The 22,963-nt window shown below is 46.0% G+C and overlaps 1 protein-coding gene and 1 non-coding gene across 3 annotated transcripts; one reads left to right on the top strand and one right to left on the bottom strand.

Moving 5' to 3' along the window:
- Positions 1-146: 146 nt before the first annotated feature.
- Positions 147-22,658, top strand: ARF3 (ADP ribosylation factor 3). 2 transcript variants are annotated; one of them, XM_012441301.2, is made up of 5 exons: positions 147-335; positions 20,160-20,400; positions 21,237-21,347; positions 21,567-21,691; positions 22,235-22,658. In XM_012441301.2, exons 2-5 carry the CDS (start codon positions 20,253-20,255, stop codon positions 22,394-22,396), a joined length of 546 nt encoding a protein of 181 aa, XP_012296724.1. In that variant the 5' UTR covers positions 147-335; positions 20,160-20,252; the 3' UTR covers positions 22,397-22,658. The 2 variants fall into 2 exon arrangements, with proteins under 2 accessions (XP_012296724.1, XP_012296725.1); XM_012441302.2 differs by lacking the exon at positions 147-335 and adding an exon at positions 1,307-1,547.
- On the bottom strand, positions 2,591-2,697 carry LOC135275458 (U6 spliceosomal RNA). The gene has a single exon (XR_010343091.1). It is a non-coding gene; the product is annotated as a U6 spliceosomal RNA (small nuclear RNA).
- Positions 22,659-22,963: the final 305 nt, after the last annotated feature.

The raw sequence follows: 22,963 nt of genomic DNA, 5'->3' as shown, positions 1-22,963 counted from the left end.
ACCGGCCCCCGCCCAGACTCCAGCTCGAGCGCTCGGCTGCCTGTGCTGCAGCCGCTGCCATGGTGATGGGTCTCGCGAGAACTGCCGCTCGCTACCGCGCAGCTCTCGCGCGATCGGGGAGGTGGGAAGTATCCTGGGCTGGGGGTGGGGGTACGCTGCACAGCTCCAGTTGTCGTCGCGGCTTCCGGTGCTAGGTGGAGGGAAGGAAGGAGGGAGCCGGGGAACGGGCCAGGGTAGCAGCCGGGCTGAAGTCGGCTTGGGGAGCCGGAGGGAGCGGAACGGAATCTGCGGGGCGGAGGCGGTGGCCGCAGCGGTGCAGCTGATAGCAGGAACAGGTGAGGGGCTGGGAAGGGAAGGCGGGTCCCGGTAGAGAAGAGGCTCGGTCCGGGTGAGGGCTGAGGAGATAGAGCGCCTCCCGGGCCCCGCCCGGCACTGCCTGGCGTGGGGCGGTGGGATCCTTTACACCCGAGAGCTCGGAGAGGGGGCGTCGGGACAGCTTCGCGCCTGCCCCAGCATTTGAAGGACGCGGAGCTGGGGTGGGGGTGGGGGGCGCACACGGATTTGTCCTCCACCTCGCACAAGGGGGCGACCTGGGCTGCAGTTAGGTTCTCGCCTGCAGGAGGTGGGCTGTTGAGGGGGAGGAAAACCGTCCGGGGAGAGGTGATGCGGGGGCCGTGATGGCTGTTTGTATCTTTTCTGTTAAAGGGCTAGGGAACGCTGCTTTCTTCTACTCCCTCTCCCTCCCCCACCTTAGCAATCGGAGACCGAAGAGAAGCCTTGCTGTGGTTACACCCCCTCCCCCATCATAGGGTAGGGGTGCGTAGGGGGTCTGGGGGATAGCCAACGGGGCAGGATACTGGGGCACCACAGGGACGCTATTCTGGTAGAGGTTGCGCTTTCAAGTCTAGGGAACCGCAGGTTGGAAGAGGGCAGCAGGTGGGGAGAGGGTGGAGAGGAGGCAGGAGAAGGGGGAAGGGGTTCTGATCTTCCTGGGAGAAGAGAGGTGGGGCCTTCCTCCCCCAGGCGGAGCGGGGGCGGTCTCACAGGAGGAGGGAGCATCTTGTCACTGGCCCTGAGTTTGTGTCTTCCAATCCGCTTTCTTTCTTTAGGAAGTACCAGGATTCCCGGAACAGAAAATGGAGCCATTGCTTACGCGAATCGTTTGAGGGGAGGAGGGGGAGTTGGGGAGGTGGAGTTCCCAGTTAATACGGGCCGCTTGATTAGCCGAGTGGTAGCTGTTCTTTTTGGGGAGTTCCCTATTTGATTACTTTATGACGAGTCTCCATCTGTACAGGCCAGGAGGAATGTGGTGGTGGAGGTGGAGGATTGTGGTATGTGGTCAGGAGTGAGAAGAAATAGTAAGGTCATCCCGGTGAGGGAGAAATGTAACCTAAAACCTGTCTCTGCTGTTGTTGGATTGGGTCACCCCTGGTCTGTGGCATGAAAGTTTTATTGGGAGGAGATCTGCTGCAAGAGTCTGATTGCTTGGGTCAGTGCAACAGGACCGAATCTAGTCTCTGCATACCTCCTTCCCTGTTCTCAATCAGGTAGGTAGTAACAGTCCTTGCTGCCATTTTGTCTTGGGTCTGTTGTTGGGGTAGGTGTCTCCACTTGCCATGAGTTGGGACATGGGACAGTGTTATGGGACAGTGGATTATCATAGCCCATTGGACCTGAGCTTGAAAAACATGTCTGTAAAAGTTCATTCTAAGAAACGAACCCATTAAGGTTCAGCTTTTCACAGAATGAATGATTGACCTTGGATTCAGCCAGTAAGGGCTCTCATGTACCACATATTCACATGTGTCCTGCTTCCCAGCATGAAATTATTACCTTGCATAGTTAGAATTTTTATAGGCGTCTATCTCGCTTTTCCAAAGAGACTAGAAACTTCTTGACTACAGGAATTGGATTTCCACAATGCCCATGCAAACAGTGGGTACCCATGATGAATTCAGAATGTGAATAGATAGAACTCAACAAGCTTTCTAACTACAGTTTAAGGAAAGGGCAAGAGATGGCTTGGCTGTCAGCAAAAGTGCCTGGAGATAGCTGAGCAAGGGTACAAAGACCCTTGGCTTTTGTAATTAATAAGTCTTGGTCTCTCTGCCTTCTTAAGAGGCACAGAATAGGTATAGATAATGGAAACTAAGACCCAAAAAGAAAAATATTACTAGAATACAGAGTCATTATCTGTAGTCCCAGATTTCCTGCTTCCCCATTGTGGGCAAAGGGAGCTCTCCATCAGACCTAAGTCCTTCGAAGTGTTATATATGAATTGGGATCCTGGAGAGTTTGGAGGAGGGACCGCTGTATGTATGTGTGTGGTGTCTGGCACAGAATTGGTACCAACGAATGGTAGCTGCTATTATTATACTGAATGCAAGTATAAAAAAGAGTAGACAGCAGACTAGAAAGAGTGGAAGTGAGTGAAAAGTGCACAGAGTCATATTGTAGTGTGTGTTCATCTACCCTACTCTTTGTGTGTGTGTGTGTGTTTTGTTTTTTGGGGTTTTTTTTTTTTTTTGCTTAGACTCACTATTTTCTTAGTGCTAGTTAGCAGATACTGAAATGATCTTCCCAGACTGCGCAAAACATGGAATGCTCGAAGAATTTGCGTGTCATCCTTGCGCAGGGGCCATGCTAATCTTCTCTGTATCATTCCAATTTTAGTATATGTGCTGCCGAAGTGAGCACATCCACCCTACTCTTTTACACTAGAGTCATAATAAGAGGAAATGGACTCAGGACAGAGGGTGGGATTTATTGGTTAGAAAGAGGAACTTCTTTAAAACCAGGTTGGTTAAAGCTGAGTATGTAACTGAGGGAAATTGGAATCTGCTTCCCTATATACCTTTATTTTTATTCACTTAGGCTGGAGGTCAGTGGTGTGATCATAACTCACTGTGACCTTGAACTCCTGGGCTCAAGCCATCCTGCACTTCAACTTCCCAAGTAGCTGGGACCACAGGTGTGCGCCACCATGCCTGGCAAATATTTTTTACTTTTTGTAGAGACAGAATCTCACTATGTTGCCAGGGTTGGTCTTGAACTCCTGGCTTCACTAGATCCTCCCACGTTGGCCTCCCAAGATGCTGAGATTACAGACATGAACCACCATGCCTGATCTCTCCTCACCATTTTTGTTGCAGGTAAATTTAGAGACAGAATGTTGTAGTAATTAAGAGTGGCTATTGGAATCAGACAAAATTAGATTCAAATCCTGCTTCTGCTAATTACCAGTTGCATGTTTCTTGTAAAATTGCTTGTCCTCTCTTATCTTTATTTTCTTCATCTATAAAAAAGGTAAGGATAGTATCTACCTAATATGATTTTTAAGAGAATTACTATTTTTTTGGTTGTCAGTAGAATTAAATGAGATAAATGTAAAGCACCTAGTATTGTACAAAGCACATAGTAAGTACCAAATAACTGTTAGCTGCTATTAATAATCCATCATCATAATACTAATAATATGAACACTCAGAGCTGCCTTAGAGGAAAAGAGGTTTACAAAAGAACAACTTACTGCCTGAGGTGCTTGTGTAGAGGGATGATTGTTACCATGACTTTCTATGCTGGTCGTAGGCTTATGAGCAGCAAAATCTTTTTTCAGCATCAGCTTCACAGAGACAGCTCCTGCTGCCTGAGTGGGAGGTGAAGCTGGAGCAAGGCAGGGGCCCTGAACCATCAATTTGGATGTAGGGTGAGGACATGGGGGCACAAGAATAGTATTCATGTTAGAAAAGTCAGTGTGACTCTGAGATAATGGTTCACTCTTCTAGAAAAGAGCATCCTGATGACCCAGGTCAGGGATTTAGATTCCTAGGTCCCCTTATTTTAGGTCTCGGTCAGTATTTCAGGATCTTCCATTTCATTTAGTTCACTCTTTTCATTTAGTCCAATCTTTAAAAAATGTCTGCCTTTTAGTATCTGTTTCAAAATATTATGGCCTAGATATTGTGATGCCTGTATAATTCTCTGTACCGTACCGTCTTCACTGTAACATCTGTTGCAAATATAGATAGAGTGCTAATAAAACTATTTGATAAAGAAAAGACATCGGGAGCCTTTGGAAAGAGTCCCACAGATGTTTGAAGGCTTCATATTATAGTCTAGGGAAGAACTGACTAAAGTAGGGATTTCATGAATGTATTAGAGCTTTGTCATGGACTTATGCAGAGGATCTGTCACACCATGTAGACCAGAAAGGAAATGGCTCAAGATTTTAGAAATCCACCATTATTATCATATTCCTGAAGAAAGTTGAGATGACTGGGTGTGGCAGGTCTCTTGGTACCTTTTTTTTTTTTTTTTTTTTTTTTTTGAGACGGAGTTTCGCTCTTGTTACCCAGGCTGGAGTGCAATGGCGCGATCTCGGCTCACCGCAACCTCCGCCTCCTGGGTTCAGGCAATTCTCCTGCCTCAGCCTCCTGAGTAGCTGGGATTACAGGCACGCGCCACCATGCCCAGCTAATTTTTTGTATTAGTAGAGACGGGGTTTCACCATGTTCACCAGGATGGTCTCGATCTCTTGACCTTGTGATCCACCCGCCTCGGCCTCCCAAAGTGCTGGGATTACAGGCTTGAGCCACCGCGCCCGGCCTCTTGGTACCTTTTAATTCTCCCATTACTGCTGAAAGCCTGGCCTAGCTTATGCACAGGAGTGTCAAGCATGAATGATTAAACTTCAGCATGAGCTTAAGATGCTGGAGAGTATTTACTCTCTGTTGAAATGGTTTATGTCCTTTATTTTTTAAAGCAGTCAAAGCTTAAATAAAATTTTATTTGAATTCAAATACATAAAATGGACAAAAGTGGAGTTAATGGTGGGGTATAATTACAGCCTCTTCTGATCTTTCCTCTCTTCAAGAGAGAACCCTAGGGCTCTGAGGACATGGAAACCATTTCTTCAGTTTGTCAGATACAGGGAAAAGGATCAGGGACCACCTATAGAATACTGTCTTCCTCAACCCCGCAAGTGTTTTGCTGCCTTCAGTAGAACTGTTCTCAACAAGCATGTCAATCACTAGCTACAGATCAGTCATTGGTGCTGGATGCTGGGCACATGAAACATGAATAAGGCATAGTCTGTGCTGGCAAAGAGCTCACAGTCTAGTGAGGTGCTTTCCAGCCTTTTAACAATCATAGCATACACAAAAAATGGTAATAGTGAGAATTGAAACCCAAGATGGCTGGCCCAAGAGGGCTCTAGCCACCCCAAGCCCTGCCCAGCCATCCAGTGGCTGATAGAGTCAATATTTCCAGCTGACCGGTAATGAACTAGAGGCACATTGGGCATTTCCAGCTTTGGAAAGCAAAACAGACAAACGTGAATACTGCAGTAAGTCCTAGAGTAGAAGCGTGTTTGGGATGCTGAGGGATCACAGATAACTCTTATTCCCCAAGTAGGCAGTTCTCTGTTCCTGTGTGTCCTTAGGCTGCTCTGTATAACGATGGCCTTGTCCAAATCATGTCTTCCTTGTTTAAGCAGTTTACTGTCAGCTCCATCTTGACTTGCAGAGTGGGACCAGATTGGGGGCAGAAGATTATTAGGGGTCTAGGCTGACTATTGGAGTTTCAGTGATTTTGTAGTTAGGAATGTATAGTATTCTGCATATCCAAAACTACAAATGTGGGCATTGGATTGGAGCAGCTGTAGAATATCAGGAGCTGTAGTAGTTGTAAGCTGGTCAGATTCTAAGAATAAGGCAAGCTGAAAGCTTTGGGCAGAGGGCAATGCCACAGAATATTCCATAGAAACAAATGGGTCTAGTTTTTATCTTGTCACTGTTTTATCTGGCTAGGATTCTAAGACCTTGTCCTCTGTTCTGACTCATTTGCTGAGGGTTGTCCATGGTAAAAGCCGCACCCTTCCCAGGTGTTTCGGATCTCCATCAGACGGTGGTTCAGGATCCTCCTTCATAGCTGTGGCTTCCTTCAGGTTTGTGTGTCCTGAAGTCTCCTCCAGGATTGTTCTTTGACTAGATGGGAAGCTGCCATAACAATTCTGGCCTGAGCCTAAACACCACTAATTGAGTTAATTGGGGCCTAATTTAGTTAGATATGTTTTAGTTTGTACCAAAACTATAGCTTTCGATCCTCCCTCTTTTCTTTTTTATGTTCTATCCCCATTGGTGTCTATGATGTCTTGCTCTCTTGATTTCCCTTCTACCCCTCTGGTTGCTTCTCACTCCTGGCCTGCTTTTCTGCCCACTACTTTATTTATTTTTTGTTTTTATTTTTTTCAAGACTGAGTTTCGCTCTTGTCACTCAGGCTGGAGTGCAATGGTGCAATCTCAGCTCACTGCAACCTCCGCCTCCTGGCTTCAAGCGATTCTCCAGCCTTGTCTCCTGAGTAGCTGGGATTACAGAAATGAACCACCATGCCCAGCTAATTTTGTATTTCTAGTAGAGACAGGGGTCTCACCATGTTGGCCAGGCTGGTCTTGAACTCCTGACCTCTGATGATCCGCCCACCTCAGCCTCCCAAAGGGCTGAGATTACAGCCGTGAGCCAGTGTGCCTGGCTCCTACTACTTTAAATGTTGATATTATCGTCAGGCAGGTTTCTGCCTTTGCCCTTTTCTCCTCTCCCACTGTGTACACTATACCTAGATATATCAGTTAGGATGTATTAGTTGCAAAAATAGAAAACACATGTGGTTCAAAGGCTGAGAGAATTTTTTTTTTTTTTTTTTTTTGAGACAGAATCTTGCTCTGTCACCCAGGCCGGGGTGCAATGGCATGATCTCAGCTCACTGCAACCTCTATCTCCCCGGTTGAAGCAATTCTCTTGCCTCAGCCTCCTGAGTAGCTGGGACTACAGGTGCCTGCCACCATGCCCGGCTAATTTTTGTATTTTTAGTAGAGATAGGGTTTCACCATGTTGGCCAGGCTGGTCTTGAACTCCTGACCTCAGATGATCCACCTGCCTCGGCCTCTCAAAGTGCTGGGAATACAGGCGTGAGCCACGGTGCCCGGCAGGCTGAGAGGATTTATTTATTTATTTATTTTATTTATTTTGAGACAGAGCTTTACTCTTGCTGCCCAAGTTGGAGTGCAATGGCATGATCTTGGCTCACCACAACTTCCGTCTCCCAGGTTCAAGCGATTCTCCTGCCTCAGCCTCCTGAGTAGCTGGGATTGCAGGCATGTACCACCACCACGCCTGGCTAATTTTGTATTTTTAGTAGAGACAGGGTTTCTCCATGTTGGTCAGGCTCCCGACCTCAGGTTGGTCTCCAACTCCCGACCTCAGGTGATCCGCCGCCTCAGCCTCCCAAAGTCCTGGGATTATGGGCGTGAGCCACCACGCCCTACCTCAAGGATTTATTAAATCATATAGCAAGACATCTAGTAGAAAGGCAGACATAGGCCAGATGTGGTGGCTCATTGCCTGGCTAGCACTTTGGGAGGCCTAGGCTGGTGGATCACTTAAGGTCAGGAGTAAGAAAGGGAGACACTAAAGAACATGTATTGTATGATTCTACTTCTGTAAAGTACCTAGAGTAATCAAATTCATAGAGACAGTAGAATGGTGTTTGCCAGGAGCTAGAAGGACAAGGGGATTGGGGAGACTTTGTTTAACAGGTAGAGTTTCAGTTTGGGAAGATGAAAAAGTTCAGGAGATGAATAGTTGTGATGGTTATACTACATTGTGAATGTACTTAAAGCTACTGAATTGTATGCTTAAAAATGGTTAGAATGGTAAATTTTATGTATATTTTACTATGATTTAAAAAAAAGAAGCCAGCCGGGTATAGTGGCTCATGCCTATAATAACAGAACTTTGGGAAGCCAAGGTGGGTAGATCACTTGAGCCCAGGAGTTCAAGACCAGCCTGAGCAACATGGCAGAACTTCAATTAAACAAAAATTAGTCAGGCATGGTAGTGCACACCTATAGTCCCAGCTACTTGGGAGGCTGAAGTGGGAGGATTGCTCAGACCTCCCACTGCAGTAAGCCACAATCACACCACTGCACTCCAGCTTGGGTGACAGAGCAAGACCCCATCTCAAAAACAAAAGAAGCCAGGCATGGTGGTGCATGCTTGTAATCCCAGTTACTCAGGCTTGCGTGAGCCCAAGAATTCGAGGCTGTAGTGCACCATGATGGCACCTGTGAATAGCTATTGTACTTCATCCTGGGAAACGTAATGAGACCCCATCTCTAAAAAAGAAAAAGTCTAATTTACCACCTTGATACTGTCATTAAGGACCCAACTGAGTTTTTTCTGTTTTTCCACTCTGACATTCTGGAGTTTTTAACGTCTGTCTCTTTATGGTCTCAAGATTATTCTAGCATCTCATCCTTCTACATCAACATCCAAAGGCTGGACAAAAGAACATTGCCATAGGTCCTTTTCTAAGATTGAGGGGCCAGGCACAGTGGCTCATACCTATAATCCCAGTACTTTAGGAGGCTGAGGTGGGAGGTTTGCTTGTGGCCAGGAGTTTGAGGCCAGCCTGGGTAACATAGCGAGACCTTGTCTCTACAAAAAATTTTAAAAATTAGCCAGGCATGGTGATATATACCTGTAGTTCTAGCTACTTGGGAGGCTGAGGTGGGAAGATCTCTTGAGCCCAGGAGATGGAGGCTGCAGTGAGTGATGATCATGCCACTGCACTCTAGTCTGAGTGGTAGAGTGAGACCCGGTTTCTAAAAACAACAGTAATAATATAAACGAACATGTTCACCCTCAGATCTGTTCCTCTTGTATTTTTTTCCTGAAGAAATGCCACCCAGTCCCTAGGCCAGAAACCTGGGAATCGTCTTTGATTCTTCTACTTTTCTGCCTATATTGAGGCACTCATTAAATCCTGTGGATTCTACCATTTTGATGTTTCCTCTGTTTCCACCTCTAGTTAAGAACTTGTGATTTCTCACCTGTATTACTATACCTCCTGAGCAGTCTCTATGTCTCCAGTCTTTCCCCCTCTAATTTGCTTCTGAAACTTCTGCCAGAATAGTCTTTCTAAAGAACATACCTGATCATGTTACTCAGCATGGCTTTTAAAGCCCTTCATGATCTAGTCCCTGCTTATCTCTTCCACCCCATCCCTCATCATCTTCTTTCTTTTTTTCTCTTTCTCTCTCTCTTTCTCTTTCTCTCTCTCTTTTCTTTCCTTTCTTTCTTTTCTTTCTTACCAAGTCTCACTCTGTCACCCAAGCTGGAGTACAATGATGTGATTTCAGCTCTCTGCAACCCCTGTGATTTCAGCTCACTGCAACCCCTGCCTCCTGGGTTCAAGCGATTCTCCTGCCTCAGCATCCTGAGTAGGTGGGATTACAGGCCCATACCATCACACCCAGCTAATTTTTGTATTTTTAGTAGAGATGGGGTTTCACCATGTTGACCAGGCTGATCTTGAACTCCTGACCTCAGGTGATCCGCCCCCCTCAGCCTCCTAAAGTGCTGGGATTACAGGTGTGAGCCACTGTGCCCCGCCCATCATCATTTTCTTTTTTCTTTTTTTTTTTTGAAGAAAGAAAGAAAAAAAAGAATGAAGAGAAGAAAAAGGAAAAGAGAGAGAGAGAATGGGAGTATTGCTTTCTTGCCCAGGCTAGAATGCAGTTTAGTAATGGGTATTGAAAACCTCTTTTATACCAATAATTATACTTAATGATGTAGACAGGAAGGAATAAGGGAAGAAAATAACAAACAAGCAGCTAACCAATATTTCATTTAAACCTATGAAATGCTATGCGATTACTGAGGAGTGATTTACTTCCAATTATGTAGTCACTTTTGGAATAGGTGTGATGTGATACTGATAAGAATGTATGTTTTGTATATTTGAAGTGGAGAGTTCTATAAATGTTTATTAAGTTTACTTGTTCCGGGTCTGAGTTCAAGTCCTAGATGTCCTTGTTAATTTTCTGTCTCGTTGATCTATAGAATCGTTAGCTCTTCTTGTTACATTGATCCTTTTGCCATTATGTAATATCCTTCTTTGCCTCTTTTGATCTTTGTTGCTTTAAAGTCTACTTTATCAGAGGCGAGAATTGCATCTCCTACTTTTTGTTTATTTATTTATTTTTACTCTCTGTTTGGTTGGTAAATCTTCCTCCTCCTCTTTGTTTTGAGTCTTTGTGTATCGTTGCATGTGAGATGGGTCTGAATGCAGCATACCGATGGGTTTTGGCTTTTTATCCAATTAGAATATATATAAGTTTAATACTGGCATTTGATGCTAGCTGGCTGTTTTGCCCATTAGTTGGTGTAAATTTTTCATTGTGTTAATGCTCTTTGCTTTTTGATATATTTTTTGAAAGGCTGATATTTGTTGTTCCTTTATATGTATAGTGCTTCTTTCAGAAGCTCTTGTAAAGCAGGCCTGGTGGTGGTGAAGTCTCTAAGTACTTGTTTGTTTGCAAAAGATTTAATTTTTCCTTCGCTCATAAAGCTTAGTTTGGCTGGATATGAAATTTTGGGTTGAAAGTTCTTTTCTTTAAGGATGTTAAATATTGGTCCCCACTCTTTTCTGGCTTGTAGGGTTTCTGCTGAGAGATCTGCTGTGAGTCTGATAGGTTTCCCTTTATGGGTAATCTGACCTTTCTCTCTGGCTGCCCTTAGTATTTTCTCCTTCATTTCAACCCTAATAAATCTGGCGATTATGTGTCTTGGGGTTGGTCTTCTTGAAGAATATCTTTGTGGTGTTCTCTGTATTACCTGGAGTTGAATATTACCCTGCCTTGCTAGGTTGGGAAAGTTTTCCTGAATGATATCCTGAAGAGTATTTTCCAACTTGTATTCATTCTCTTCGTCACATTCAGGTACACCTATCAAACGTAAATTAGGTCTTTTCACATAGTCCCATATTTCCTGGAGACTTTGCTCATTCGTTTTTATCCTTTTTTCTCCAATCTTGTCTTCTTGTTTCATTTCACTGAGCTGGTCCTTGACTTCTGATATCCTTTCTTCTGCTTGATCAATTTGACTGTTTAAGCTTGTGCATACTTCGCGAAGTTCTCGTGTTGTGTTTTTCAGCTCCATCAATTCACTTATATTCCTCTCTAAATTGTCCATTCTCGTTAACATTTCATCAAACCTTTTTTCAAGGTTCTTAGTTTCTTTGTATTGGGTTAGAACAAGTTCTTTTAATTCACAGAAGTTTCTTATCACCCACCTTTTGAAACCTGCTTCTGTTATTGGAACACACTCGTCCTCCATTAAGCCTTGTTCAGTTACTGATGAGGAATTGCAATCCCCTGTAGAGGGAGAGGCATTCTGATTTTGAGTATTCTCTGCCTTTTTAGGCTGGTTTCTTCCCTTCATTATATATTTATCCCTCTGTCGTCTTTGTAATTACCAACTTTCTAACTAGGTCTCTGAGCAGACGTCCAACTTGTTGATTCCCAGCACTGAAATCTGAGCAATCCACTACGCCAGCCAAAACAGCGGTGTTAAGATTGATGGTGCTTTTCTGCCCGGGAATCTCTGGACTCTGCACCAAGAACTGCTGCGCTAAGGCACCAGCAAAACCGCCTTGCCGGCCACAAGAGTCGCTCTGGCGACCCATGGGGCTCCTCCGCTGGGAATCTCTTGGTCCATGAGCAACAAATATTCATCTGAAAGTGTGGCGTCCTCTCGTTCTCTGTGCTTTCACTGGGAGCTACGTGCCTGAGCTGCTAGTGATCAGCCATCTTGGATCTCTCTCCATCATTTTCTTTTACCCACCATGCTGTATCCAAATAAGCTACCTCCCAGTTGAACCTGGCTTTGGCTAATAAAAAGTGCCATCTGGGTAGGCGTGGTGAGTCAAGCCTGTAATCTCAGCACTGTGGGAGGCTATGGCAGGTGAATCACCTGAGGTCAGGAGTTCGAGACCAGCCTGGCCAACATGATGAAACCCCAGCTCTACTAAAAATACCAAAATTGGGCTGGGTGTGGTGATTCAGGCCTGTAATCCCAGCACTTTGGGAGGCCATGGTGGGTGGATCATCTGAGGTCAGGAGTTCAAGACCAGCCTGGCCAACATGGTATGAAACTTTGTCTCTACAAAAGTACAAAAATTAGCCGGGCATGATGGCAGGTGCCTGTAATCCCATATACTTGCAAGAAAAGTAGGAGATTCTTCTCCTACTTTTGTTTCCCTCTCTGAATCCCTAGTTCAGTATGCCCAAGTAGTACTTGGGAGAATTGCTTGAACCCAGGAGGCGGAGGTTACAGTGAGCTGAGATTGTGCCATTGCACTCCGACCTGGGTGACAGAGCAAGACTCCATCTCAAACAAAAAAATTATCTGGGTGTGGTGGTGGGCATTGTAATCCTAGCTACTCAGCTGAGGCAGGAGAATCACTTGAACATGGAAGGCAGAGATTATGGTAAGCCAAGATCGTGCTATTGCGTGAGTAGCTGGGATTACAGGCATGCGTCACCATACCTGGCAAATTTTGTATTTTTAATAGAGATGGGGTTTCACCATGTTGGCCAATCTGGTCTCGAACTGACCTCAGGTGATCTGCCCACCTCGGCCTCCCAAAGTGCTGGGATTACAGGCATAAACCACCACACCTGGCCTGCAATCTTCACTTAAAGAGGCTGAGACTGGAGGATCATTTGAAGTCAGAAGTTTGAGACCAGCCTGGTCAACAAAGTGAGACTCTATCTCTACCAAAAATAAAAATAAAAAAGTTAGCTAGGGTATGATGATTGGGCCTGTAGGTCTAGCTACTGGGGAGGCTGAGGCAATAGGATTGCTTGAGCCCAGGATTTGGATGCTGCAGTGAACCTGAATGATAGAGTAAGACCTCATTTCTTTAAAAAAAAGAAAATTATCTATATAAATTTTTTTAGAAGTCCTATCTGAAACTTAGGTTCTTTTTTTTTCTTTTTCTTTTTTTGAGACATACTCTCTCTCTCACCTGGACTGGAGTGCAGTGGTGTGATCATGGCTCATTGCAGCCTTGACTTCCTGGATTCAGGTGATTTCTCTTGTTTCAGCCTCCTGAGTAGTTGGGACTACAGGTGTGCACCACCACACCCAGCTAATTTTTTATTCATTTATTTTTTTTTTTAAATAGAAACAGGGTTTCACCATGTTGGCCAGGATGGTCTCGATCTCTTGACCTCGTGATCCGCCTGCCTCAGCCTCCCAAAGTGCTGGGATTACAGGTGTGAGCCATCGCGCCCGGCCTTTTTTTTTTTTGTAGTGACAGGCTTTTGCCACTTTGCCCAGGCTGGTCTTGAACTCCTAGGCTCAGGCAATCTTTTTGCATCAGCCTTCCGAAGTGCTGGGATTACAGGTGTGTGCCACTGTGTCTGTGGTTCAGTCTTTTAGTTTTTATTTTTATTTTTTTGAGATGGAGTCTTGCTCTGTTGCCCAGGCTGGAGTGCAGTGGTGCGATCTTGGCTCACTGCAACCTCCACCTCTGCGTTCAGGTGATTCTCCTGCTTCAGCCCCCCGAGTAGCTAGGACTACAGGCGTGCATCACCATGCCCAGTTAATTTTTGTATCTTTAGTAGAGATGAGGTTTTACCATGTTGGCCAGGATGACCTCCTTCTCTTGATCTCATGATCCGCCCACCTCCTCCTCCCATAGTGCTGGGATTACAGGCGTGAGCCACCACGCCTGGCCCTGGCTCAGTCTTTATGCCTTTGCACACATTTCTGCCCCATTTTCTCTTTATTGTGTGATTACTTCCTCTTCTTCCTTTAGGAGTCTGCTCAGGTGTGACCTGAGAATTATGTTTGGGAATCACCCTTTACCCTTCAGTTTTGATTTAATGCTCCAGCTTTCTGTCCACATAATACCATGTGCTTACTCTATTCTTACCCTCCCACTGTTTTGTAATTCTGTGTTTCCCATTAAAGACTGAGTTTCATGAAGACAGAAACTGTCTTTCTCTCTGTATCCTTAGTTCAGTATGCCCAATAAATGTTTGATGAATGGATAAAAACTGACATCAGAAGCTATTTCTTGACTTTGGGAAATCTTTAAGTTCAGTAGAAACCATTGAGATACTAATCTAGGAGTTCTTGTATTCTGATTTCAGTGCTCTTGATGCAAAAACTTGGAGTTTACACAGGTCACAAGCAAGCTGCACCAAGAAAACTCAGTACAGGCATACTCTGCTTTTGTTTCCTTAAATTGTATTGGTCTGTTTGCTTAGCTGTGCTAAAAATAACATCTCTATCACTGATATTTCAGTTTGAGAATTAAGAACAAAGCTGTTTTTACTGCACTGTACCTGGCAGCATAGGGTTTGGAAGACTCTGGTCTTCCTTCTCCTGGACGCTGAAGAGGAGGAGGTAGTGCCAGATCAGGAGTTTGCTCAGAGATGTCTCATAGCACATTCTTGGATGATTCACCGGAATCAATTCGAGGGAGTATGGGCCGACTGGGATGTGTGACTCTCAAAAGCACCTGGAGATTGAGGCAGGCATGTTTTGCAACATACGCAAGGAAAGATGGCTGAGCAGCCAGTTACAATAACAGCCTGCTTCTCCTGGGGGGGTGAGGTGGGGGCAGTGAGTTGTCCTCAAGTGAGGACATCCTAAGATGAGGCTTAAATCAGCTGATGTGCTTAACTGAACTCCTACAGTGTCCCACACAGATTTTACTAGAGCACATACTCGGGTTCCTATTGTTGTTTTTACCTGTGTTAACAAAGTTTCTGACTGTAAAACAGAACATGAAGATATCCTCTAACAGCAATATTAGTATATTCCATTCTTCATCTTGAGCTACTCACTTTCAGTCTGAACTGCTGATTCTTGGTTTCCAACAGCCAATGGAACCCTGGCATTTTGCCCTATCAACACAGGAGTTCCATCTGTGGTGAAAGAGAGTAACTATAGGCTATATAATACTTAGAGGATTCACGGTTTGTTTGCTTTGCCATTCTGCTTCCTAGTGCTTTTTCTAGGAAAGTATTGTGAAAGTGAGAATGGGCTCTTTAGCCAAAGATTTGCGTTCATGGCGCAAAGCTGAAAGCTGCTACTGTCTTGGTGGTAGGGCAGCATGCTCTCTGGTAATAGCAGGGACAGGGAAAGCCAAGACAAAGCCAGCATCCACTTTGAAATGCTCATTTAAGTCAAGCTCCTGATTATATTTAAAGAAGAGTCATGACCAGGCATGGTGGCTCATGCCTGTAATCGGAGCACTTTGGGAGGCCCAGGTAGGCACATTGCTTGAAGCCAGGAGTTTGAGACCAGCCTGGCCAACATGGCAAAACCCTGTCTCTACTAAAAATATAAAAATTAGCAAGGCGTGGTAGCGCATGCCTTTGTAATCCTAGCTCCTGGGAGGCTGAGGCACAAGAATCGCTTGATCTTGGTTGCTCACTGCAACCTCTGCCTCTGCACTCTATCCTGGATGACAGAACGAGAGTCCATCTCAAATAAATAAATTAAGTAAATAAATAAATAAAGAGGAGTCATAATGTCCACTAGTTTCAAGGCCCTGGGCTGCGTCAGGGAGACACATGATAGCTACTGGATATATATTTTTTTGAGACGGAGTCTCACTCTGTTACCCAAGCTGGAGTTCTCACTGCAGCCTCTGCTTCCTGGGTTCAGGTGATTATCCTGGCTCAGCCTCTGGAGTAGCTAGGACTACAGGCATGTACCACCATGCCCAGCTAATTTTTTTTTTTGAAACGGAGTCTCACTGTTGTCTTCCTGGGCTGGAGTGCAATGGCACAATCTTGGCTCCCTGCAACCTCCGCCTCCCCGGTTCCAGCAATTCTCCTGCCTCAGCCTCTCAAGTAGCTGAGATTACAGGTGCCTGGCACCACGGCCAGCTAATTTTTGTATTTTCAGTAGAGATGAGGTTTCACTATGTTGGCCAGGCTGGTCTCAAACTCCTGACCTAAAGTGATCCACCTGCCTCAGCCTCCCAAAGTGCTGGGATTACAGGTGTGAGCCACCGTGCTTGGCCTTTTTTTTTTTTTTTGAGACAGAGTCTTCCTCTGTCACCAAGGCTGGAGTGCAGTCGCGTGATCTCTGTTCACTGCACCCTCCACCTCCTGGGTTCAAGCAGTTCTCCCACCTTGGCATCCCAAGTAGCTGGTATTACAGGTGCGTGCCACCATGCCCAGCTAATTTTTGTATTTTTAGTAGAGACAGGGTTTCACCATGTTGGCTAGGCTGGTGTTGAACTCCCAACCTCAGGTGGTCCGCCCGCCTCAGCCTCCCAAAGTGCTGGGATTATAGGCATGAGCCACCACGCCCAGCCAGCTGTTAGATATTTTATCAGTTATTCATGAGTCCCACTGCGTATTAAATGCCAAGAGAGAATCCCACCAATTCTAGTCTTCTAGTCCTTTTGTGTTGTTCCCAAACCAGTCCTGGGTCAAATATGTGTGGAAAATGGCTGAGAATTGACAGGATATCTAAGCAACTAACTGTGCATTACATAGAAATACCAAATCCTGCTGGACAGAAGAAATAATATAAGGACATCCTCAGATGAGGCTTAAATCAGCCAATGTGCTTAATTGAACTCCCACAGTGAACTTAGCACTAGAGGGAGGACAGATTCAAAATAAGTAGACATAGTCTTTGCCCATAGGGAATACACAGTTTAACTGGGGAGACAGTAAATACACAGACTTACAAAAGAAGAAAAACTCCACAAGGTAGTAAATGCCACATTGAGTGGTTAAGGTCATTCAAAAGTCTTGATGTGGCATGCCAGGAAATAGAAATAGATGTAACATTGGGATCAGCTTTTTTGAACCAGGACTTCAGCATGGCAGCCCAGGAAAGGAACAAATCAAAGGACAGTGTACCTGTGTTCTGGGGCAAGGGATATTGGCTCCTTATATCTTTTTCAGTCACCACTGTACTCACAGTTGGTAAGCATTTAATCAGCAATAGTTTCAGTCATAAAGGACAGCAAGATAAATGAGTGGCATACATTTAATTCAGAATCTGGGCCAAAGCCTGATACCACACCTTTAAAAGCAAAGTGTCATCTGGAGCTGAAGGAAAGGCTGCCTGAGCAGGAAGCAGACTAAAGACTAGGAAGACTTGCGGAAGGTTTAAATTTCAGGAGGTGTTAGTAATATAACCAAAAGTTAGACTACTACAAATTGCCAAGGTTGATGGGAGCTGCTTTTTTTTTTTTTGAGACAGAGTTTTGCTCTTGTTACCCAGGCTGGAGTGCAATGGCGCGATCTCGGCTCACTGCAACCTCCGCCTCCTGGGTTCAAGCAATTCTTCTGCCTCAGCCTCCTGAGTAGCTGGGACTACAGGCGTGTGCCACCACGCCCAGCTAATTTTTGTGTTTTTTAGTAGAGATGGGGTTTCACCTTGTTGACCAGGTTGGTCTCGATCTCTTGACCTCGTGATCCACCCGCCTCAGCCTCCCAAAGTGCTGGGATTATAGGCGTGAGCCACCGCGCCCGGCCTGGGAGCTGCTTTTAGCTGGGTAGGTCCCTCAAGGGTCCTCAGGAGTCTGTCCACCTGGGTGAGTTGAGGAAGGTAGGGCAGGGAGGAAGGCTAGCAGGTGACTCAACTGAAGTTGAACCCTAAGGTTGAGCCAGCCCTTCTTCCTGGGGTATGAACCCTCTGGGTCAAGGGTAGGGCTCATCTGGGGAACCTACTGAGAGCGCCGTACCTGGCTCATTAGTGGCTGTCTGAGGAGGCCTTTTAAAGATGAAACACTCCATAAGCACTCATTGTTTCGTTTTTTTTTTTTTTTTTTTTTTTTTTTTTTTTTTTTTTTGACAAACTAGTACTTTGGTCTCAGGGACTGTTGATCTGGCTCAGTTGCACTAGTTTGGAATTTGCTGCAAACTGAGAAGGATGGTAGGGGGAAATGTCACAAGGTTTTGGAAAAAACCAAACCCCACCAAACCCCCATGCTTTAGCTTGTAAATAGGATTCCTTCCCATCCACCTTTCACATGCTTGGGTTTAGGCATACTTTATCTTGACCTGTCCCTTCAGCTGCTGGGTTTGGGGTGTGTATGTGTCTCTGGTTCCCAGACTGTAGAAAATGCCAGCAGCTGGCATATGGTGATTGCTGAATAAGCTGCCCGCTGACACATGCCTCCTGCAGGCACAGAGAACTGGCTTGTATGGGTGATTCTCAATCCTCATTTTATTATTGTTTCAAAGATGCATTTCTGTGGCTATCCTGTGCATAGAATCTGATTCTCTCTTGAGGCAGTGGCTGGGGTGAGCAGATAGACATTTTGTACCTTTACAACGGTTCTTTTCTTTTTTTCTTTTTTGCCAGTGAAGTGTTCTAAGTAGATGCATAGATACAGTGGTTCTCAATACTCCTGTTCATCCTTTCAGCAGGTTATTTATTTGTTTGTTTTTGAGATGGAGTGTCGCTCTGTCACCCAGGCTGGGGTTTAATGGTGTGATCTTGGCTCACTACAACCTCCACCTCTCAGGTTCAAGTGATTCTCCTGCCTCAGCCTCCTGAGTAGCTGGGACTACAGGCACATGCCATGACTCCTGGCTAATTTTTGTATTTTTAGTAGAGACGGGGTTTCACCATGTTGACCAGGCTGGTCTCAAACTCCTGACCTCAGGTGATCCACCCACCTCGGCCTCCGAAAGTGCTGAGGTTACACAGGTGTGAGCCACTGCGCCCGGCATCAGTAGGTATTGGTTACATGCCTACCATATACCAGGCATAGCATCCAATCTGAGTGAGCTGCCAGTAAAGTCATTAGAGACCCTGGAGCTTAGTTCAGTTATTCAACTATCGTGTGCTAGGCACGATTCTTGGTACTGAAGACAGAGCAGTGAACAAAACACGTAAGGAGCTGATATCATAGGAAGAATAAAATAATCAGCAAGAAATATATAATGTGTCAGATGGTGATAAATGTTATGAAGAAAAATAAAGCGGGATAAATGGGGTAGGGAGTGGTGTGTGTGTCTGTGTGTGTGTGTGTTATGTAGGTGGTTTTGGGAGGCCTCTTTGGTAGGTGACAATGGAACAGACAGCTGAAGGGGGTGAAGGAGTAATCCATGGTGGTTATCTGGGAGAGAAGCATTCCAGGCAGAGGTGATAGCAAATATGAAAGCTTTGGGCCAGGCATGGTGGCTCATGCTTATAATCTCAGTACCCTGGGAGGGTAAGGCAGGAGGATTGCTTTAACCAGGAGTTTGAGATCAGTCTGGGCAAAATGGTAGGACCTCGCCTCTTTAAAAAAAAAACCTTTGAGGCAGGAAAGGAAAGTATTGGGGAATTGGAGTGGAGTAAGCAAGGGAGAGTGATAGATCTCATGAGAAAAGTAGAGGGGAGTGTAGGTCTGTAGGACCTTGTAAGCCATGGTTTGGGCCTTGGGTTTTACTGAAAAGGAGCTATGAAGCCACAGGAGGGTTTCTAACAAGGGAATCATATGACCTGAGTTTGGTTTTAAAACCACCCTACTATGTGGAGAATAGGCCAAAAGGCTTAGGGAAAAAGCAGAGAACCAACGAGATGACTGCCCCATTGCCGTGACCATGTGGAACAGCTCTCCTTGGATGGGCCACAGTGAGCCTAGGATGCACTTAACTGAGGAGTAAAGGGTAGCCCCGCCATACCCCACCTCTCTACTGTCAGTGCACTGTTGTTTGAACAGGGCACAACATTAGCAGCTGGCATTCCAGAGTGTAAAGGATCAGCCTCTTTTAGGAGTGCAGCTTTAAGTCCCATTTGTTTTAGTATGGAAGAAAGATGGAGTTGCAGAAATATAACAAGGGAAGGGGCAGTCTCTTGATTAGAGCAGAGAGCATAAACCTTGGGAAACTGGCAAGTCTGAACCTTGTCAGCAGTCACAGAAAGCCACTCCTCATTCCACTTCCATCCTTTCCAGAAGTCTCAGGGTAAGGTTAGGAGAGGGAGGGGCATTAATGATCTTGCAATGCCTTGGGGTATAGGATAGGATGTCAGAACTGAAGGGACTTTAGAAATCATCTAATTCAATCTCCCCTCCGTTTACAGGTGCAGATATGGAAAGGTGAAGGAACTTGGCCAGAGTCACATGGTTAGATTACTGGCAGAGCAGGGATCCTTAGTGTTTACTGCTTTGTTTCTGTTCCCAGAGATTCAGTATGTATCTGAGTGGGCCTTGGTATGTAACGTCCCCTCAGGCTCTCAGTTTATCATGAATGAACTCTAGCCATGACCTTAGCAAATTCCATTTACTTGGAAGTCCTTACCAGCAAATGATGGTACGATTTTGTATTTCTTTTGTCTAGGATCAAGTCCTCCATACCAGGGACCAGGCCAAAACCAGACTGCCACTGCCCCCACTTGGGCCCCACTGTCCCTAGAAAGCAGCTGCTGTGATCATGGGCAATATCTTTGGAAACCTTCTCAAGAGCCTGATTGGGAAGAAGGAGATGCGCATCCTGATGGTGGGCCTGGATGCCGCAGGAAAGACCACCATCCTATACAAGCTGAAACTGGGGGAGATCGTCACCACCATCCCTACCATTGGTAAGAGCACAGCTTGGACGTGGGCTTTCATGCTGGCAGCTGAGGCAGGGCAGAGCACCTATTCCTGGTTCCCCCACCTGGTCTCTTCTCCCCAGGAAAGTCCATGCAATTTGTGGAGTTCAGAAAAGAGGTGGGTGTTGTTTAAGTTACTAGTAGGTGCTGGGGCTGCTGTTTGCCCACCTAATCTGGCTCTCCCTGATGTGGGAGCTTCCATGGCCTGGCACTCAACAGTTGCCCTCAGGCACGGAGTTGGTTTGTTCTCTGTGTTGTTTGGAAAGCAGGTGAAAGGCTTTGATGTTCCTGCCAAAGGCCTGGAATTGCTTGGGGTTAAATCTTTGGTGGCCAATCTTGGTTACAGTCTGCTGAAGGGAGGGAGAACATTGCCATGTAGATGGGGGCTCCAGTCAGCATTGTCAGCTGGCTCTGCCTTTGGGGCTCCAGGATGCCAGCTCACTTCCCTTTCTTCAGTCTGCCTCTCAGACCCCACATCTTAGCTGAAGCCAACTCTGATGGCTAAAGTACTGGAATAGGGCTGAGTCATTTTGCAGGAGGGAGAGCCAAAGACCGAGTGGAAAAGTCAGAAAAGTTGGCCCACATTACCCAGGCAACTGTGAACCTCTTGACTGACCTTCCTCATCCTCTTCTACTTCTCCTAGGTTTTCATTTGGCCTTCAGGCTGCTAGGTTAAGGATTACCAGGTCTGAGGAAGCCATAGCTTTTTTTCCATTGTTGGTGTCATGGCCCCCACTGGGGAAAAGCAGAACCAATCTCATTGTGATGTTGTTTGCGGGCCTAGTGTTTGAGGCCAAGTGGCCATTGCCTGTTTTCTTCCAAAGGGTTCAACGTGGAGACAGTGGAATATAAGAACATCAGCTTCACAGTGTGGGATGTGGGTGGCCAGGACAAGATTCGGCCCCTCTGGAGACACTATTTCCAGAACACCCAAGGTATGCCCAGGCCTAGCATGGGTTGGCTGAGTATGAGCAGAGAGTGTGGCTGTCTTTCTTGTTAATGTGTGGCCAACTGCTACCCTGCTGCAGCTCTGGGGGTGGGAGAAAGGGAGGAAAGGGAGCAAATATTTGGAGGGTGTCAGGCAGGTGTTGTCTTTTGGTTGGGGGCAAGGGGTTACCTGCCATCTTAGTGCAGCCCATGCCCTGCCTCCCTAGGGTTGATATTTGTGGTCGACAGCAATGATCGGGAGCGAGTAAATGAGGCCCGGGAAGAGCTGATGAGGATGCTGGCGGAGGATGAGCTCCGGGATGCTGTGCTCCTTGTTTTTGCAAACAAACAGGTGAGACTTCTTCCCACCCCTGAATTTGGCTGTGGAAATTGGCTGTGGAAATCACTGGGTCTTGGGCCTGTTATATGGGAAACCCTGTTACTATGCTTTCAATTTTAGAAGTGTGGGAAATTGAGTAGTTGGCTTCTTTATGTCCCTCTTCTTGTGCCCCACCCCAGCTTTATTTAGCAACATTTCAGTCCTCAGGGATCGCCTCAAATCTTTCTTTCATCTTGCCTATTATCTACTTTAGTAGAATTGGCCTCACTCCTGCTGTCAGACAGACCTGATTGTTTGGTCAGTCTGAATCACGTCTCTACTTCCCTACCAACCTCATATTTGGTTTCCAATTCCTCAGTACAGTGACCTCTGGTGCCTTGAATCTTGGGTTCTAAGGTGACTAAATCCAAAGCAGCTCCTTAGGATCTTGTTGTGGGTTTCCTAAAATAAAGGAGGAGGGGAAGGTGCTGGTACACATTTCTTTGGTAGATGGGTGTTCTAGAAGCCTTTAAAAAATCCTGAGGCTTCTTTTTGTGTGTCTCCCTTGTGCTCCAGGACCTGCCTAATGCTATGAATGCTGCTGAGATCACAGACAAGCTGGGCCTGCATTCCCTTCGTCACCGTAACTGGTACATTCAGGCCACCTGTGCCACGAGCGGGGATGGGCTGTACGAAGGCCTGGACTGGCTGGCCAATCAGCTCAAAAACAAGAAGTGAGAGCCAGGCAGCCCTATCCAAGCGCCCCACCTACCCCTGACATACCTACTGTCACCCTGCCCCAGTCCTACCCCTTCCTCTCCATTGCAAGTGCGGCCAGGGCCCTGGGTATCATGTCCGCATGCCCAGCAAGAGCCTTGCCTCCCCTGCCTCCCCTCCTTTTTCCTGTCCACCTATATGACCAATCCCTAATTGCTGTCCTGATGATGAATCATTCCAATTTTACTGGATTTAAAACAAAAACAAGGTTGTTATGGTTTCATGGGGTGGCCCTTCTCTCTCTCACCCTCTGGGTTTCGGGAGGTCGGGTGGGGTATTCTCTTTGTTTGGCAGTGGTTGCTGTGCTCTTGGCATCTGAGTCCTTTCCCTGTCCCCACAAGCCCTCCTATTCCCTGTCTGCCTTTCCTTCACTACCCTCTCCCTGTTCTACATGGAAATTGCACGGGCCTCTCTGTGTGTGCGTGCATGTGTGCGCCTGTATATACATGTATAGAGAGAGATATATTAATCGGGGCCGGGGGAAGTGGGGAGGGGGTGGAGTGAAGCTCAGGGCTTGCAGCCAGGACA

The sequence above is a fragment of the Aotus nancymaae genome, unplaced genomic scaffold (assembly GCF_030222135.1).
Source record: "Aotus nancymaae isolate 86718 unplaced genomic scaffold, 86718_ANA_hifiasm-v0.15.2.pri h1tg000016l, whole genome shotgun sequence".
Taxonomy (NCBI): Eukaryota; Metazoa; Chordata; class Mammalia; order Primates; family Aotidae; genus Aotus; species Aotus nancymaae.
This window is presented reverse-complemented; position numbering and strand designations above follow the sequence as displayed.